A 21,285-nucleotide genomic window follows, 5' to 3' on the forward strand; every position below is an offset into this window, starting at 1 on the left:
CAGAAATGAACTAGCAGAAATTATAAAAGAATCAGAAAGTAAGTTAGCAACAATGAAAAAGCGACGTATGGTGTTTTATTAAAGGGAAAACTTTATTTTAAAAGTTTAAAATACGCACCTTTCTTAACCACTTAATAACTTTTTCTTCTTTCCAGCGAGAAACAGCAAGAGGATGCGGAAGAATTATTTTTTCCGCCATAATTCAAAAAAAATTAATACCATACAGCTTTAAAAAAAAAAAAAAAAAGAACATTTAAGTCATAACAAAACCAGTTCCGAAAAACTAGTGACTGACCATATTTTCCACAACGGTTAAAAACAATTAAACAATGCGTAATATTGACAATAATTCCTTTAAAAAATATTAAAAAAATTATTTAATCATGTGCAGTGGTTTGTGCGAGAAGATGCTGATATTTATGCTCGAAGTATTAAAAAGTCATCAGAGCGGATCAAGTCTGTGCTAACAGCATAATTTTATGTCACAACAAACTTTCGCTCCGAAATGATCCATCACACCGCTACGATTGACAACATTGGATGGGAGTGTCCTTTCACTACTACTTCCGCCACATGTATTGGTACTTCCGGAAAAACAAACCTGGCTGTACTACACGATTGAAAATGTGAAAAAAAAATTAGTCTATCGAGTTCCATTCTTCTTTCTATTCGTTGATCCTTCATTTGATCAGTGGCAAATTATTAATTATATCATCAATGAATTAATTTGATGGATTAAAAGAAAAGTAATTTAGTGTTATATTCAACAATGAAATCAAAATCCAATTTATAATTCAAATCAATCCCTGATTCGCCAAGCAAATCCTTTTAATACAGCTAAGACGGAGATTGCGAAATATATAAATATAATTTTTAATCAAATTATTGTAGTTATGAAAAATTTTATTTATACATTTAGTCTTAATTAACAAATTTCCTCTTGTTAGCTCATACTGGTCTTACTTTTCATGCAGTTCTAATTAAATTTATAAACTTAGAAAACTTCTTTTATCAACATTTATGCAGAAACAATGAAATTGAATATTTCCTTGATTTTGGTACATCTAATTACGATTGTATTGTGCTTGTATATATAATAGTAACAAAAAAAAATCCGTGTCAATAGCTCTGGTAAGACAATAACTGAAACAACATTTTTCTAAGTGATCATCAAGTGGTTATTCCAGTTATCAAAACAACATGGAGTGCAAAATAGAAGAAACTGAGAAAACTGGAACTCCATGTGATACCGAAAATAATACGATGAATAATGATGAAAGGTTAGCTCGAGTAGCTGAAGTTTTGTCAGATCAAGAGTTTTCTTTAGCGGAGAAGCAAAAATTAATTTTTTCTTCTGATGATGAACATATATTATTACCTTTACAAGAAACAGGTATGGAATTTATTAATGTGATACGTAAGAGATTTCAATGTCCTACATAATTTGAATTTTTTATACTAAGTCGATAAAATTGGTAGCATATGGATTTAAATTATACATTTTGAACTAGTTGAATAGTATATCCTATTATTATTTGTGCTTGTATCCTGTCTAAAAGTTAAATTTTGATCACCCAATTCTTATTTGTAGAAAGGTCAAGTTATTTTCAAATTCTTTTCTTATTCTCTTAAATCTGTTGAGAAAAGGCTATAGCGTTTTCTTTTAATTGATCATCATTTATTATCAAAAGTAAGACTTAAGGAAATAAGTTCAATTTTCAAATTTTACCCAATTGCATAAGAGGAAAACAAACAAGGAAATATTGTATATTTTTCTGTTGCATTTCAGAGACCTTAAAGTATTTCATTGCTTATGCAATTGTTGGAAATTTTCTTATGTTAAATTTAAAAAAAAGAGCTTAATATATAAAACGATGTGTATTAGACACATTATTACATTTTGAGTCTATTACATTGTCATTTTATGGGAAAGGGGGCCTTTCTCTTTAATTTATGTAATAGCTTTTTTGTTTATTTTTAGACTGTTTCCTAATTATATACTTTTAGTACACTACTGAGTCATTAATAATTTGCTTCTTAATTTCAATGCTGTGAAATGGAAGTTTGGAAAAGGGTTATCAATTCAATTGCTAATGGAAGCTTATCATCTGACTTCAGTTTGAAATTCTCAAAAAAATGCTCATATTGTTTCAGAATGAAATATTAATACAACTAAATCAATAACCTAGTGTGGTAACTATATGTAACTAGAAAAACAATGTTTAACAAAAAAAAGCATATTTAATCCAATTTGTTTAGTGCATTTGATTTTGTTATAAAAGTAAATTTTAGTCTTTTGCCTTATTATTTAATTCATTTTTATATCTGAGGTAAATAAATTTATTTTGTGTGCTTCAAATTTTAGAAAAGATCATTTCAAATAATTTAAAAAATTGCTGTGTGATAAAAATAAAACTAATCATTATTTGAAAATTGCTCTAAAGTAAAAAACCACACACACACACACACATATATATATATATAGTTGCTTTTAAATTTCTTATAAACATATATTGACATATATGCATGGTTAGTTTATAATCTAAATTATTTATATCTTTGGATTCTAATGACAAAGTTTATGTAGAATCTAAAAGGAATTTCCCAAAATATCTGAAAACTGTAAGAAAAATTGAATGAAGTGAAATTTTTATAGATTTTTTATGGCTGGATTTTTTTTATTTAAGCAAGGAAAAAAAATATTCTGACAGATGTAATTATATTAAAGTTTTCACTTATGATCCACAAAATCCATGCAATACTAAAGATTATTACTTTTTGAAACAGAAAGATTAAGCAATTCAAGAGTTAGTTGGACTGTATATAATTATGTTGGCTTTTATATTATTTTTTATACAATTCGATTTTAATGATGACCAAAAAGTGTCATGGAAAAATTTCGCCAAATTGTAAAAATATACTCAATAAAACTAATCGCATGCTGTATAGTTTGACGATTAAAAATGCCATATTGGCGAATAATTTTCTTGTTGCTTTTTGGTTGCCATTATTACCGACAAGTATCTTATTTTTTGTTAAAGTCTTCAAAAAGATATTTTTTAATGTGAAAAATATTTTGTTATTAGAAGGTCATATAGTGTGCAAATTTCTGATTGAGAAAATATTAAAAAGCACCTCGCAAAACCTGCTGCATGCAGCATATATAGGTGAGCATTAATAGGGTGAACCTTGAATAATTCCATAAGTATTGAGCCATTCATGTTGAAATTAATTTTAAATTATTGAAAAATCAATAGAGAGGACTAAATAACTATTTTATACCTTTCCAAAGATGTCTAGCTGTTGAACATTTTTTAAGAGAGCTTGAGCATATGATTACTTTTAATCTCCTTCCCTTAGTATAAGTTTCTAAGCTGAAAACACAATTATTCTAACATAATATTGTGTGTAGATATTTTCCAAACATAAACCATATTGGTAACATTATGACCATGTAAAGAAATAATAAAACTGCTATTATGTTTGTTACTCAAAAGTAATACCTTTGTGCAGATTTTAAAAATCTTTTTCAAAATATGTACCATTCTTGCTATTTTAAAGATATGAAGCTATTTCTATATATATTCATAAAATTTTTTTTAATGAAAAATACTTTCAAGAATCATAAAATTTAGCTTCATTGAAGCTAATTATAAATATTGCCTTTTTCTTTAAATTGAACATGGAATGTTTCATTCTGGAAATGTCAATAACTGGGATTATTTTTTTTATTTTAAAAGAATATTAGATTTAAAAATATCAAATGAAAGTGGATCATGACTACACTGAATTACATTTCAAAATATTTTCTCCCAATTTTATTGTATGAGAGGAAATGACATTTTTAATCAAAAAGAAATTTTTATTATTTTCTTCATAAATTCTGAAAAATATGCCCTTTTTGCTTGATCCTCATTTCAAAAACATCAGCTTATTCTTAAAGATTTAAATTTAATGCTGAATGTTAAGACATTTATGCACTCTCTGTAAATTTAATTTCAAATTGTTAAGTTTTTCAAAAGTATCAACCATGTAACTGAGTTTTCCAAGTCATCTTTAATAATGAATGACTATATATACATTTCTGAATGCAAATTTTATTTAGAATTAAAAAGTAGTATATAAACAAAATTATACAATGCACTTGAATAATAATAATAATAATTAATAAGAAGGAGCAATGCTGAACTATTGAGATACCAACAAACAAACAAAAAAAATGCACAGTTTTCTCTGTGATCATAATATATAAACCAATTATGTTTTGAAAATACATCTCAATTCAAAATAGTATAGCAAAAATTACCAATACTGAAACTGACCTAAGTTCCAGTTAAATTCCATCAGGGGGCAGATGAAGATCATCTGAAGTTGACGATTTTGTTTTATCCTGTTTCTGTTTACTTTTTGATTGCTGAAGTTCTGATATCATGCAAGTTCCTTTAAATCAGTGAGACCATTGTTTTTATAAAATTATAGTTCTAGTTTTTTTTTTAATTTTATTTTCTCATTTCTTTATGTTATTGATATTTCATATATTGATTTTTGTTAAATAATTTTTTTTTTTTTTTTTTTTTTTTTGAATTTGGCAATCCAAAAGAATAATCATGGCCCCAGACTAATTATAATCCACAAGTTCACACCACTGATATAATGCATTGGAGTTAGATTTAAACTCACTTGAACATATTTGGAGAGAACTGGAATTTAAAATTTCAAAGACAACTTTAATTCAAAAATTGAACAAAAAATATTAATGATGGAAAAATAAAAAAAATAAAAACATCTATTGCATTCTATGCCTACTCAATATATGGTTCCTGCAAGATATAATCTAATTGGCTGAAATATCACTATATTTATTTTTTGCTCCTTTGTGATTATAAAGTTTTCAAAAATAAAAAGTTGTATGTATTTTTAAATATTTAATGAAGTTTTGTTAAGAAATAGGTATAGATATTATTTTAGAATTCTTATTCAGAAATACTATTTTTTAATAATGGATAATGCACCATTTGATTAAAATTTGTAAGTACATGAACACTCTTTAGAGTCGCTGTATTGTATTTCTTAAAATGTATGCTCTTCAATTTTCCTGCAATATTTTAAGTTCTGTTTTGTTTTTTACAAACTTCATAATTAAAAATGTTAGGGGGGAGGGAGGATTGAAACCAAACATATGTAAAATTTTAGTATAAAACAACAAAGTTATGTAATTTACTTTCTTGATTACGGTGAATGAAAATGATAAATAAATTTGAATTTCCTCATAAAAGTACTTATATGCCCAAAAATTGTTTGTCTACATATTTTTTCAAAATGTAAAAAATTGCAAAAACAGGTATATGTATGTCAGATAATTATTATTCGTCAGTTTTTCTATTGTAATCTTGCTTAATAAACTTTATATATTGTTCGCATTTATAAAGTTCCCTTACATCTTTGTGTTTACATGCAAGCACCTGAATAGAAAGCATTTGTACTAGAAATGTTTCATATGTGTATAAAAAATGCTCATATATGGCAATAAAGGGAAACATCAAAAAGGAAAAATATTTAATGTTTGTGAGCTCTGAAGGGAATTTTCTATTCTAACAAGCTAATTGAGGTAAATGTTTAATCAATAGAAATATAGATATTTTCTAATTCTACACCTGGATTTCTGAAATATTTCAGTTTTTATCATTTTAAAGAGTGTTAACTCGAATTTGAAAATTTGGAAATGTTATGCAAAAAGCAGTGCAATCAATTAAACACTCAAATAAATATTCCAGATTAATAAAGATATCTGTAAAAATATTTTTAAAAAAACTTTCATTTGCTTTTTGTATTTAACATTTACTATGAAAGGTCACCTGTTTTGAAATCAGATAGCTGTATGGTGAGGCATATTTGAAAATAGTGGTGTGCATTGAATAGATAGTGTGTATTTTCTTCATTTTTATTCACTTTATATAAAAAAAAAAAAGTACGTTCTAAGAGAATTCTTATGAATATTACAAATATTCCATTAAAATGTAATTTTATAATTATTTCATTTATCAGAAATATTTCTTGCATATTAAAGAAACAGTGTTTGGCTATTTTCGAGATTATTCTGAAAAATATTTTCCCCATGCAGAATTGTTTATCATGTGGAGATTCTTGTTTCTGTTTTATTTGATACAAATATGGGAACCTGTTGGGATATATTATGCAAAGGAAAGTATATTAGCAACAACTTTTCCAATAACAATAAATTTTGATTTTTAATATGATATTAGCTGTAAAAAAATTAGATCCAAAAGTAACATTCTGTGCATTGCAAAGAAGGAAATAAATGAATCGAGAATTATTTTTGATATAGTTTATTCAGACTAATAGAATTAGATGTAAGATTGTGGAATAAAAAATGCCACATATAAACTTAATACCTAAAAAATGCTTTTCTGTATATAATTTCATAATTACATTTTAAAGTGAAAAAAATCAAACGAATTTTTTATTTTGCTTTAATTTTAAGTTTTTTTATATCTTTAATGGATTTTGTAATGTTTTAGGTTCTAAAAAATGTGATGATAAAAATTCAGATAATATGGAGAAAAAGGCTTTGTTATCATTAACAGCCAAGTCATCTGGAGTTGAAGATGTCAACTCTTCTGTTTGTAAAAAGAAAGAAAAGGAGAAAGAAAAAGGTATAGTTTCATAATTATCTTTTTTTAAATATATATATGTGTGTGTGTGAGAAAGTGAGAGGGAGTTTATAAAAAAAATTATGTGGGCTCAAATTTACAAAAGTAACAAACTGCTTTCTAAAAATGAAGTTTTGACTTTCAGATTTTGTTACTAGTGCAGTTACAGTTATGACATAAATTTTGCTATAAAAGAAGATTTATTATAATCATGTCATTTGGCAAAATAGACTTAGTAAAGTAGCCTTACATGATTTGTTTCTCTAAGGAAGGTTGCTATTTTGGCGATTTTTGTTAACAGGAAATATTACATTGTTATATGCATAAAATGTTTGTAGTATTATCGGCATTTGTTTACTTTAAAGACATTTTTATCACTTTGAAGGCTCATCCTCAGAGTTATCATATTAAAATTACTTATAGCTTAAGCAGTAAAACAGAAATGAATTGATCATTGGGATTTTTGTAGTTCTGAAAAGACACAAAATTATGCTAAACCCAGAATTTTGTTGCTTTAACAAATACTTAAATGTACAGAAAAAAAAAACGGATACATTTTAAGATTTGCATTCTATGTTTGTTAGGATTAATATATTTAATCATTATAATCTTCATCTTATCATTACAGTAATCTTCTTCTGCAGTCTGCATATAAATGTCAAATAGTTAGCAAATTCTTTAAAGACCATTACGTCTCACTTTAGTTAGCATGGCAAATATTTATGCTTATTTCTGTGATATAAGATGAATTATCTCATTTTTGAATTATGTATATTATTACTCCAATAAGTGATTAAAAATAATATTGGAATAGAAATTTGTTTTACGTCTTTAGTATTTTTCTCTTTGTATTGTATAGGTTGATTCTGAATGAACAACTTGTCTTCCAAAACTGCCTAATATTTATTTTAACTTTTTTAATGTATTAAATTAAAACCAAAGTAATATGTATCTATCTATATATTTCATAGTTTCATCTGTCTTTGATTATTTGTATGGTGAATTAAGAAGAGGCTACTTGCTAGAAAATGATGAGCAAAGATTTACTGAAAGGCGTGAAAAGTTTTATATCTTTCTGAAAATCCCTAAAGAAATTGAAAAGGTATTACCTTTTTTTTTCTTTTTTTTTCCCATTTGTTTTTTGTTTTCTGCTTATTATGAGATTTTATTACTAACTGCAAACTGAATTTTCTCATTCCATTTCAGTTCATCATATATGGATTCTTCCAGTGTGTTGATGCTTTTTTATTTTTATTCACTTTTCTGCCTTTGCGTTCAGCTCTTTCTGTTTGGTTTCTTGTTACACGAACTTTGAAACTTGTATTTAGGTAAATACAAAATGCTTAATTATTTAAATGAATTGTCACTTTCCTTATTCATAATAAGTATTTATAATTCATGATAAGCTATCCACATAATTACTTATCATGTTTATAATTTATTACATATCATTCCTACATAACTGGAATGTAGATTTTTAAAAAAAATCCCTAAGATGTGTTTATTTTTCTGTTTGAATAATGAATAGTTTTTATCCAGCTAATTGATTAAAAATCAAAAGAAATTAAGAAAAAGTTAAATGTGGTAATCTCCAAATTAAATCTTAATTAAGAATTCTGAGTTGGTTTTTCAGAGTGTTCATAATATAAATATTACTTCTTCCCCTCTCCCTCCCCTTTCCCTAGGAAAAAAATAATAATAAATGCTCTAAAAAGATTCAAATTAAAAGATTCAAGATTTAAAAAGATTGAAGTTACAAATATTTTGAATTCTAAAATATTAATAAATCATTAAATATAGATAAATCTAATTACTGACATTATTACTTAAATTATATAATTGTAGATGGTTTTTTTTTTTTTTTCTATATTTACCATCTATATTCAAAATCAAAGCCTTAAAATTATCCACATAATTTTTTTTAAATGATACAATCCCTTAGAATAATATGACTTTTGAAATAAAATTCGGTGCAGTATCAGTTTTTAAAAAAGATGCAGCAATTTTCATATACTACATCATTAATATGTATGAAACAAAAGAGTTTCTTTCGCAGAACTATTTAAAAAATGCTTCTAAAAAAACTTGGAAAAAAATTAATTTATATAAGAAAGAATGGGAGCATCTGGTAATTTTGTTTTAATTTTCCAACTCAGTTTAAGGTGAAGATACATCATTTCCATCTTTTATATGCAGTGTCTTATTATATACTCTGAATGCAGAGATCTGATTATTTTCTACTAAAATGTGCAAATGTGAAATGTCATCAGCTTATTATTCCTAAATTATTGTTATAAGATAAGATTAACTAACAGTTTGCATCAAATTTTGAAACTTAAAATACAAAGAGAGGAAAGTAATTTAAAAAAGTTTTTGAAACAATTATAGAAAGTCTTGCAGTTTTATTGCATAATATATATACAGTATAAGCTTTTATTTTATTTTTTTCCAAGTTTTGAAATTGTTACTATTAAAACCTCTCTTCCAAATATAGTGAGATTGTAATGAGTATCATTTAACTTTTGACATTAACTGTTTTTAGCACCATCTAATTTTTTTTATTCGATATGTTGAAGCTGTAAATTTGTAATTATTGTTCTTTATTTCAGTGCTTTATTTGGAATACATCATAATTATAGAAGTTTACAACCTGCAGAAATTTGTGACCTTTTGAAAGTTATCATCTTATGTTGTGTGAGCTTCTCTATGATGTATGTTGACACATCAATGTTGTACCATATTGTAAAAAGTCAATCTGTTATTAAGCTGTATATAATGTTTAATATGCTAGAGGTAAGTCTTTAAATTGTTATTAATATAAGTTGAGAAATTTTATTTCAATAATACATTTTAAATTGATCAAGTAAAAAAAAATCCAATGTTTTTATTTCTTCTAATTAAAGTTCAATGATATATTTTTTTCTTAAGTTTATCTGTAAACACTTTTTCTGAATAATTTTTTATAAAATAGATGGTATGAATTAAACTAGCATGTTTGTGATTTATCCTGTTATAAGATCATGTGTAGTGTATCTACAAATAAATATTTAACTCAACATTCCCAGTATAAGTCAAACTTGAGTTAGCTTAGATTATTCTGTATTTTGCTTTCAAGTTTCTTACATATGTTTGATTACATAATGAATTTATCGTTGTTATGTCTTTTGAGTACTATCTTGATTCTTAATGTGTAAATGTATATACATATCTATTGAAAAGTAGATAACATTTATATTATTTACGAATTTTTTTCAAAAACAGATTTATTTTTCAGTAAATTGATATGATGTAAATTAATATTAAATATCTAAATATTACACTGCTACTGAATCTGTACTTATAAGAAAGTAAGAACCTGAATAAGATAAGAATGTTTCTCAATACCTTATTCAAGTTCTTACTAATTATTACTAATTTATTTGTTTTTTCTTTTTTATTCAATAGCATAAATATCTGGTGACTTTTAGTTTTCTGTACTTCATGATTATCCTAAAAATTTAAGAAACTTGCCAAGTTAAAAGCTAAAGCAACTTTTACATTTACTTCTTTTATAGATACTTGAAGTTTTTACATAACTTGTAGAGATCTTTTTTATCATTATAACTGTATCTAAAGAGAATCTGATTTTTTTTTTTTTATCTTGATAGGTAGCTGATAAATTATTTTCATCATTTGGACAAGACATTCTTGATGCTTTGTACTGGACTGCAACAGAACCAAGGGGAAGAAAAAGGGAACATCTTGGATTATTGCCCCATTTATGTATCAGTCTTGTCTATGTCTGTATCCTTTCTAAAAAGAAAGAAATGTAGATTTTTTTTTAAATAGTTGTTTGACTTCTCATTTCTTAACAATCTGTCTAGATATTTAAGAGCATAATAATTGATATTTTATATGCATATTCAACAATTTTTTCATTCTAAATTGTTATAAGATTTAATTATTTTGTTAACAGAATGTTTTACAGGTGAAAAATTAATTATGTTGAGTGTTAAATTTTGAATTCCTTAAAAAAATTTTTTAATTCTGTATGGAAGTCACATATAGTATTTTAAATCCATTTAATCTTGAATTAATCATAAAGTTCAATTTACAATACATTCATTTCTTTTAAATTAACTTGATTCTTAAGAATTAATAAGAGAGCTGTATGCAATGTAAATTATTGGCACAAAAACTAATGTTTAGTTAAACATTATGTATATTGAAAGTTCTATGAAACTGTAAATGAATATACAATGTTAGAATTTATATTACCAGATATTTTACTTTTTTTTTTTTTTTTTTTTTTTTTGAAAAGCAGGTCAGTATTTTTTTTCTGCAATATTTGAGTGTTTAGACTGAAAAAAAAAAAAAGCATTGCTTTTGTCCTTAACATTATTTAGTTATTCATACTCTTATTGTTCTGATTCAAGCTACTACTTTAAATGTTGCCATAAATTCGCAAAATAAGGCCTTACTTACCATAATGCTATCAAATAATGTAAGTATATATTTTTATCAAAGTTAATGTCACATCTGTATTTCTTTTTTCTCTCTATTCTCTTAATGGTTGATGTGTTTTTATTTACTTTTGCAGTTTGTTGAACTGAAAAGCATGGTTTTTAAAAAATTTGAAAAAAACAACTTATTTCAAATGTCTTGTAGTGATGTCAGAGAAAGGTTTCATTACTTGATTCTCTTATTCATAGTTGTCATTCAAACAATGAAGGAATATAACTGGAGTTATGGTAAGTTTTCTTTGATTATGCTTTAAATTTTGTATTCCATTTCTCCCCATTCCTTTATTTTTACATTTTAAATAATATCATTGTTTTAGATATAATTGTTTTTGTAACGTATCTCAGTGTACATAATTAATAAATTTAATTACAAATAATAAAAATATTAACATAAAAATATCAGATCTTACCAGGATATAGCTCCTTGACATCAGACACTTTTGGAAAAAATAGCATTTTCTTATTTGAAGAAGTAGGAGAAGGAGATTAGAAAAACTCTGACAATGAAAGGGATTTAAAAAAAATTAATTCAAGCTAGAATTTAAAAATTTACCACATCAGAATTGGATGGGAAATAAAGGTAAATAAAATGTAGATTTGGTGAAAAGATACTATTTAATACTCAAATAAAGTATAATTTCAATCTTATGTAACAAAAATCTTCATTTACCATACATTTTTAAAAAATTTAATCTTGTTGAAAAATGTATATTTATTTTTAAGCATGCCAATATATGTATGTAGAGATAAAGTTTGGCAGCGAAGGACTGAAAATTAAAAAGATTTAAAAAAGGATGATTGAAAAAAACAAAAACACTAAAGATATAACTAGGAAGATACTTTTTTTCAAACTGCTGCAGAAGTTGAATCCATATATACTGTCTCTTGTATTAGTTCTTCTAATTTGAAAAGATATGAATGAGAGTTACATTTCAAAAAGACAACTTCAATATTTCTCTCATTTTTTTCCCACAAATCACTGTAAGATACAAAATGAAACTTTGGAAGATTTTATGAGATACCAACAGGTTTTATGAGTGAAAAGCAAATAGATTTATTAACTGTTTAATTCAAGGATTTAGAAAAATTTGCATTTTTAAGATAAAATTAAAAACAGAAAGAAAAAGATATTATCTATTCAAATAATCTTTACATAACATTTAATGAGAATATGTATGATACATTTACGTTTTAGATCCATCAAAGATTTTGTACGCTTTTCTTAATTCAGAGAACCAAAAGAATTTATTTTCCCTGAAAAAAAATTGAAACATTAATTTGTTAAGAAAATAATTTATCACATAGTTCTACATATATATCATCAGTATTTTTTATATCTAAAAAAAGTTTCTTTATAAATATATATATCATTTGTTAATTTATATTTTATCTCTTATGATACTTTCTACATTGCACTCTGATTTCTTGATTAATATCCTTCAAAATTATGCAGCACAATTTTATTGACAACTTGAAGCTGATTTAAATATTTGGTTGAGTATATCTGATTCTAATTATTCATTATCTAATATTATACTTTGATTTAACTTTCTTTCAGTGTGTAGAAGAATTTTCTAAATAGTTGCCACTCTTGTTTTAATTTTTGATTATTTAGTTTTTTTTATAAAAACGTGTATTAACTTTATTGTAACTTGTGTAACTTTTTTTTAAAATTGTGAAGCATTTTAAAATGTCAAGAGGTTTTTTTGTTTTTGTTTTTTAATAATGCTTCTTTTGTGTGTAACTTTTCATCTCTTTATTAAGTTGGATCCAAATTAATGGGCTTCTTAAAACTGCTGTCTATGTCATAGTATTCATACTCTGTTGTTGAGACTAATTGCTTGACAATATTACTTACTATATTTTCGTTTTAAATTCATCCTGTGGTCCCAATGAATATAAAATTTGAAAATACAAATAATTTCTTTGAAAAGTAATATTCAATATTTTATATGGTAAAAAATTTACTTTTATCTAAAAATGAATTCAAATTAATATTTTTGTTTATTACAGATCAGTTCATGGTACTTCTTCCTTACTGTGTTGGTGTTATCTTAGCTGAAATTGCTGTTGATTGGACTAAGCATGCATTCATTACAAGATTCAATGAAATAACTTTTGAAGTAAGACTTTTATTTTATTTTTGTCTAAATAATAGCCAACATCAAATTTGTTTCAAAATATTATATTTATGTTTGTTTGTTTATTGTACAGTCATAAAGATTTATTTATTTATTTATTTTGTACTTTGTTTCATTAATATTTAAATATTTCAATTTTTTTCTTTAGGTATATCGTGATTATAGAATCAGTTTAGCTTATGATTTAGCCAGCTGTAAACTAAAAAATGTGAGTATTGACATATTACATCCAATATTTTTGTTTAATATCAAGATGTTATTCAAAATTTGCAATTCTTATAGAACTATGTTTAATAATAAATTTATTACAATTCATTATTGAATGTAAATTGAATTGATTTTATTATAATATCCAATCATCTTTGTAAATTTCTATTGACACTATTAAAGTTAATATGTTGAATTGTTGTATTTTCTTATTTGTGCTTTTTCATTTCAGGCGTTTGCTGATCATTCAGATTTAATATCTCGTAGAATGGGATTTATTCCTTTACCACTTGGAGCTCTAGTCATAAGAGTTGTAAGTGGATCTATAACAATAGTTGGCTTCTGGAGCTTTGTTTGTTTTTTTATGGTATATCTCTGGTAGGTATTTTTATTTGTTTCTTTTTCTTATACTATTATTATTGATCATATTTGGACCTTTTAATTATTGATAACACTTGTGCTACAACTTTAATTATTTATAACTTTATATTAATATTTACATTAGATCTACACAGCAGTTTCACGGTTATACACTGCTTTGTGACAATTGATTGATATTAAGCAGAATTTAAGCTTAACATTTTTTTTTTATATTAAGTATTAAGCAGAATCACTACTATTGTTGATTTCTTGCAGAATTATTTTTAATCTTTTTGTTAATCATAGTCTTATTTTTATTTAGCCTCATCAGTGCCAAAGTCGCAATCAGTATTGCATTGCTTGGTAAAGCTTGTGATGAGATTGAAATGCACAGAAATGCTCAGAAAGAAAAAATGCCTCAGCCTCGGCAATGTAATAGTTTACCATCTAGCTGTCACCATAGGTAAGTACATTGATTGCTTTTTATTTCATTTTTAATTTTTTGGTTACTTTTCTAATTAGTTACTAAAATATATTTTTTTAATGTATCCTGTTCGGGTTTTAACGAATATTTCAATGTCTACTAAAAATAAAAGCGATTCATAAATAATTAGTAAATATATATATATATATTTATTACTTTTTTCTATTTATTCACAATATTATGAGATTGAAATTTGTATGTTTGATTATTTTAATATATTTCAAGTACAATGCATTCATATCGCTGCTTATGTAAATATGTGTGGGAGTTAGTTTTTTTTTTAATTTCTTGGATTTAACAATATGATTAGATACATTAATTATATATAGGAATTCCATATTGAAATAATTCGGTTACATGTCTTGTTTTTAAATGCATTGAGAAGCATGCTTTTCATAATGCACATTTGCATTTGTAGATCATAACTTTTTGGCTTTTCATCACAATGCATATAGCAAATAATTATAGATTATATAGAAATACAACTTCAAGAAAATTTGTGAATTCCATTTCTGGATTAATAAACTGTAGTTCATATTACAAGAAAAAGCTATGACCATATAAAAACCCTTTCCTAGTTTCTATAAAATCAGTAACATTTCTGATTTTATAATATTATTTTTTTTCTGTATGTGTCTCTTGAAGCTAGTTTGTTTTTTCTAATAAATGAATTTTAATATGAAATCTTTCATTTACCTTATTTCAGTCAACAAAAAATATATTGTTTTTGTTTATATATTGTGTGTTTATATTTTCATATTGTGACTTTTTTTTTTTTTTTTTTTAGTACTGAAGATTTAACAAAACTTATTCAACCTAAAAGCATGCCACACAGTCAATGTGCCAGTGCCTCCTCAAGTATTGCCGATATTACAGCAAGAGCAGAAATACTTCAAGAGACTTTAGAGCCAAATCCTCTATTTTCTAATAGCACAGTTAGTTTAAATAGTTTAGGTATGAATGATAATATGTTTGTTAATGAGCAGTTTTCAGCTAATAAACTTGAAACTGGAGCCCCAAGATGGAAGGCTACTGCTACATTTGGGGGTATTCTTAGAACCTCTAATGAAACTGAACCTATAAAAAGAAGAATATCTCTACAAGAGAAAGTTGAATTCTCTGAGGATTCAAAATCTTGACAAAATTTATTTTTTAAGTGCTTTTGTAAATGTCTGTGAAATCATGTAAATTTTCCGTCATGTGTTCCACTAATAAATGCCATTTTTAAGGGAAAGTGATTTAAATAAGGTATTTTTCATAAACTAACATCTTCTTATTCAATCGATTTTATTTCAATTTGAACCTTGTAATGTTTCACTGCTGTGTGTTTTTAAAAATCTGAATTTCTTTAGTATAATGTTGAGTTAATGAGGTATTGTTTTTGTTGTTATTAATTGTGACTTATTGGATTGTTAATATGAATATATAAATCATTTGATGTTTATATTTAGTTGAATTATTTTTAAATTAGATTTTATCTATTCCTAGCCATTTCTTCATTTTTTCAAAATATTACTACTTTGAAAAGAATAATATTGTGAATTTGATTTATGAATACCATTATAAATGAAGTAGAATTTTTTTAAAGAAATTCAGATTGATTTATATTGTAGAATTGTTTTAAAAAATTTATGTAAAATGAATTTATTTTCCAGCCAAAGTTCTTTATATTTTTTTCAGATTTATAAAATATATATGACAAATTTCAATACAATCCTGTAATTGTGTAGAGCTTTTTGGAATTTTTATAATTTTTTAAAAATTTTATTTAAGCAGTTTATTGGTATTTTTTTATTTTTGCATATGTTGGAAAGTTAGCATTTTTTAAATTTGGTTTGCAATGAGTATTGCAAGAGTATCCATGGGAAAATCAACCCCTCCCCCCATCTTTTTTTTTTTTTTTTTTTTTTTTCAAATGATAAGAGTGTATACAAATATTATAAGCACATTTATAAAATATTTTTTTGTGATTACTTTACCTAGTCATTAAGAGATTGTTTATCATTGACAGTTAGTTGCAAATGTAATACGAAATAAGCAATGTATATGTGTGGGATAACTCAGAATATGTTTTTATACTGCTTTTATTCTAGTATAATAAATTTCTGATTCAGTATCAGAATATACATTTTACAAGATGGTTCAAAAAGTTTTCCCTTCTCCCCATGAATTCTTATTCATGGAGTATTCTTAGCTATACTAATTAGCTCTTTTCTTCAGTCTTTTCTTAATAACTTAGTACATTAAACTAATTAACTACATTAACTTCTCAAAACTAAATATTTACTTTATCAGAAAAAGAAAAATCCCGAGTAAATTTGCTAAAAGGATTGCTGAGTAGCTGTCTTAAATCTTTTTTTTTTTTTTCCCCAATTTTATTTTATGTGTTGAAGCGTTTTTCTCTTAAGATCTTTTACTTTTAGTTATTTTACTGTATCATTTTTATTTATAATAAAAAGATGTTTCCCAACATTTCCAAAAGAGTTTTATAGTATTGTATTTATTGTTTTAAGTAGAAGTCTTTAATTCGAAAATGTAATAAAATGTCTGATATATACACCTGAAATTTACATTTAATAAAAAAAAAAAATCATGAAGACTTAATAAATGTAGAGACTAAAGCTTTTTCAAAATACTTCACAAATTTCTGGAGCTTAAAATTGGTATTTTTTGTGCTTCATTGTAAGTAGGGAAGAGGATTAAAAAAATAGAGTGCAGTTTAGAAATATAAATTTTCAATACTCGGGGAAAAAATTTGTTAAGATGTTTTTAAGAGAAATCATTCTTTTGAAAATGTTATATATTTTAACCAATGAGATTGAAATTTCCCTTGTCTGTCTCCTATCAATTCCATTATTTCCTGATTAAATCTTTTCAAATTATTGCCTGTTGTAATCTTTTAGATAAATACAATTCTAAAAGTATTTTCATTGATATATCATTGCATGTACTGATTCAACTCATAAAGCGAACGATTTTTTAAATGTAAATTTCTTTACATTTCAGTTTATCTTAAAGTAATTATAATAGTATGAAATACTTATTTTTAATTTTTAGATCATATAGTTATATCACACATTACATTGCTATAGTAGATTTGTCCATTCCATGCATAGAAAGGGAGAAAAAAAAGAAAACAATTGTTACTTTTGATTGTTATCAAAATGATTATTTTATGCATGTTATAGAGCTTAACTATTTATTTTTTTATTGTAGAATGCTGTTTTAATAAGTATTTATAAATTTGAAACTAATGAGAAGTAAAATTATTTTGTTTACAATTAATAAAAGCTACAAGAGCTTTGAAGAATAGTGATTGAAACCAAATATTTCATTTCATTAATGAGATAAAGTCACTCTTAGTATTCTGTCTGAAAATAATTTTGCCTTGAGGGAAATAAAGTGCCCTCTTGTTGTGATTTAATGTTTCATATCATTTGAATGTTAAAAATATTTATTTCAATAAATTAAATCTTTTTTTTTTATTCAGTTGATGTCATTACTGTATTTTTAAACTATCTAAAACAATAATTTATATTTAAAAAAATCTCACACATACCATCCACAAATCATACAATTGTTTTCGCTACCTACAGAAATATTTTTTTTTTTTCTTTTTCTTTTGAGTTATTGTACTTTTTTATATGTGTTTCTGGTTAATTCCCAAAATTTGCTTTATCCAAAAAATTTAAATTTTATCATTTCATTGGGAAAACATTCATGTAAGTATATTTTAAAGGCAGTCCTTTTCAAAATATTGCAGATTCAGATTAATAAAAATAGCACATAATTCTTTCATCATGTATCCTAATCCCAGCTTAGATTTTGTGACACATTCTATTATAGTGAGACTCAAATAACATCTATCATGGATTTCACTCACTCATCAATCAATTAAGTTATCACTTCTGCTAGAGATTGCAAGTATGTAGCCAGGGCTGTATTAAGCTCTGCAGGGGACTTTAGGCAATTTAATATTTGGTGACTCGCTGTCTCCTTCAAAGGACCAAATATTTTTTCTTGATTTTAATTTTTAATCTCTATATAAATACTTTTTGAGTAACAAATATTATTACAGACTGTAATAACAAAAATTGAATTGAGGGTTGCTTTCAAGGGAATTGTTTCCAGTATCTAGCGAATAAAAAATTTAACTTTAAACTTGATTTTATGATAAATAAAAAGTAACATAATTTATTATTATATTCTACATGCTCAAATGCAGACTAAAAAAAAGTCATAGCAGAATATTCTGAAATGTTGGAATTCATATTCCTTTTAAATCACATGAAAGTATAAATCTTCATTTTCCTAAAAATGCAGAAAAAAAATCTTGGGCTTCTAAAATTGTGGAAGCCCCTAAGCAGATGGCTATTTGATAATAGGCCTTCCATATAATGTTACTTTTGAAAATTTGTTCTGAGGAATGAAATTTTCGTAGTGGCGCAGAAATTTGATTGTTTTACAAAGTGAGTATTAAGACATCTAAATCATAAATTATGAACCAAGTCTGAAACTCATCGACTTAAAAAATATAGTTGTGTTAATCTAAAAGGTTGATGACAAAATTCTTTTTCACTTTGCTTTGCATATAGCTTGCTGACTCAACTGTTCAAACATTACATACTTGTTATTAGAAGATATAAATTGTATTCATGTTTTTTAAGATTTAAAAAAAAGAAACTACTTTTAATCACATGTGTGGGAGTTCAAGTGTAAGATATTGAAACTCTAGAGGGTGTCTTGTGACTATATGTTTTGGCATTACAATTTGTCATACTTTTTGTTGCATAAGATTTGATTCTATAAAGTTAAATTAAACTCAAAAAGAAAATCTTGTTTTAGAAATTGCAGGGGATGGGCTTTGAAGCGTAGAGGATCTGTAGGCTTTGTATATCAAATGTTTTTCTTGCATGATTTGGATTAGCAGGCGGATTTTATCAGTAATTCTGAATTTTTCCCCCTCGTTTCAAGATAAATGACATTCATCAAAGAAATCTTATCTTTTGGGATTTTCTGAAAAGTCTAACTTTTATTATTTGATAGCAGTAGCGTAGCGAGCCTGTGGCAATTTATTTTTGGATGCCATGTTTACTGACAGTAGCATATTTTGACAATATAAGGTCTCAAGCGCAAAATCGTTTTGAATCTCTTACCCAATATCGTAAATTGCACTCATAAATCAATTTAGCACTGCGATTGCATCGAATACATTTCTAGTCCTCGCTCAGGCACAAGATGATCACTTGTGTGATGAACCACCACAGCTTAGGAAGCATCATGCAAACAAAACTTTACTGCATTCACTTTTTAAAGGCAGGTATGAATGAGTATATGTAAAAAATAATTGACGTTGATTACGATTATTTAACTAATGATGACGACCGGGAATGGCGAAGGAGTCCTATTATCCCCCAGTTGCTGCTAACTCTTCTACATCATTGAGACGCATTTCTGTATCAAAAATCTCACCAGAATTTGATATTTCAAATCTGAATAAACTTAGAATAAAAAAATTTTATAAGAGTTACAAAAGTTGCAATTTTTATAAATGGAAACTCTAATGCTAGTTGTAGCTGCCTTGTTTTTTTTATAGCAAGACTAGTTTTAGGAGGAGCGGGACCGAATTATAAAAAAATTAGTCAACATATCTTTTTTTTTTTTTTTTTAATGTTCTAAGAATATAGAGAATTGGAATTCAGAAAGAAAAGAAATGGGATTTTCTCTCTTCGACTTTTTGGTATAGTTGTCCAATATGATGTGCTATATGTTTCATAGTATAGGAAAGACAACCGTATAACAAAATTTTATGCCAAGCTAGAATGTTGGTGTCATAACACATGTTACATAACAAATTTTATTTATTTAAGATGTAACATTTTACGGTAAAAATTGTGATATAGCCATGAGCAAAACGACTAACAGGCAGGCATGTTTTACTATATTGGTTCAAAATACAGATCAACAATCGCGATAATAAATCATACACTAAATGTAATGTTTCTAACTTTTTTTTATTTATGTTTACACGTCGATGGACGGACAAACGGGTTTCGAATAAATGGATGTCATTTAAAATTTAATCAATATCTGCAGTTTTGGTTCAATGATTGCAAACCAAATTTTTTCAGCTGCATGCGTTTACTTTATCATATTAGACTGACTTAAATTTTTAAAAAAATGAATCCTAGTGAGAAAAATTTAGAACGTGGAAATCCGCCATAAACTCTTTAGACTGAATTAATTGAGGATTTAATTTTTTTTTTCTTTTCTTTTACATATTCTATAAGCTACAACGTAAGAAAAAGAAGATCTTAAATAATTTAACCCAATGTTGCAACTTTTGAAATGCGTATAGAGCAAATGCATTTTCCCTGTTTTATCTAATTCTTTTAATACCATGAAGTAAACTGAGACTCAACAGTATTCTAGTGCAATGTCCAGTTATTAGCAATGGTCCAGTCAGTTAAAACACTTCTTTACAGTGGATGTTTTAGTTTAATGTTTTCATGAATTTAAATTTAAAACATCATTTTTAATTTCTAAACATTTTGGACGGAATTCTAAACGGAACATGTTTTCTTATATAATAGTATACACAAATTACAATAATGATTTTTTTTTTACAATAAATCAAAAAAAGAATTGTGATTATACTTTCATAAAAGAGAAAGAATTTTATCTCTACTACTCATTAAAAGATCTGTTAACTTAAGGCAAAATATGTTATCTAATCGGACCCAAAAAGATAAGAATTACAGCATAATCTGTAGAACAGAAGAGTCGTGAAATTTTAGTACGGTAGTTGATCGAATCGATAATATGTTGTTCTAGACATTTCCACAAAAAATAAATATATAGATAATCTTTGTAAACAAGTATGGTTGAAGTAAAATCTGCTTCCATCATACCAAGGTGAC

At 25.7% G+C, this 21,285-nt stretch overlaps 2 protein-coding genes across 6 annotated transcripts in view; one reads left to right on the forward strand and one right to left on the reverse strand.

Annotated features, from left to right (window-relative positions):
* Positions 1-538, reverse strand: part of LOC129965927 (lymphocyte cytosolic protein 2-like) — a 66,814-nt gene extending 66,276 nt beyond the window's left edge. For 3 of the 4 annotated variants that reach the window (XM_056080215.1, XM_056080219.1, XM_056080217.1), the window contains exon 1: positions 119-537. In XM_056080215.1, the coding sequence (XP_055936190.1) occupies positions 119-199 (81 nt within the window). In that variant the 5' untranslated portion in view covers positions 200-537. Of the gene's footprint in view, positions 1-118 lie in introns of all 4 variants that reach the window. The other variant, XM_056080218.1, reaches the window with a different exon arrangement.
* A 661-nt stretch (positions 539-1,199) lies between these two features.
* On the forward strand, positions 1,200-17,850 carry LOC129966798 (transmembrane anterior posterior transformation protein 1-like). Of its 2 annotated transcripts, none has more exons than XM_056081361.1 (13): positions 1,200-1,393; positions 6,540-6,674; positions 7,643-7,773; positions 7,878-7,999; positions 9,281-9,464; positions 10,319-10,454; positions 11,057-11,154; positions 11,251-11,401; positions 13,187-13,296; positions 13,463-13,522; positions 13,754-13,899; positions 14,204-14,344; positions 15,153-17,850. In XM_056081361.1, the coding sequence occupies exons 1-13, from the start codon at positions 1,201-1,203 to the stop codon at positions 15,502-15,504; spliced, it is 1,959 nt and encodes a 652-aa protein (XP_055937336.1). In that variant the 5' UTR covers position 1,200; the 3' UTR covers positions 15,505-17,850. The 2 variants fall into 2 exon arrangements, with proteins under 2 accessions (XP_055937336.1, XP_055937337.1); XM_056081362.1 differs by lacking the exon at positions 1,200-1,393 and adding an exon at positions 1,529-1,595.
* The last annotated feature ends 3,435 nt before the right edge of the window (positions 17,851-21,285 follow it).

This window comes from Argiope bruennichi, chromosome 4 (genome assembly GCF_947563725.1).
Source record: "Argiope bruennichi chromosome 4, qqArgBrue1.1, whole genome shotgun sequence".
NCBI lineage: Eukaryota > Metazoa > Arthropoda > Arachnida > Araneae > Araneidae > Argiope > Argiope bruennichi.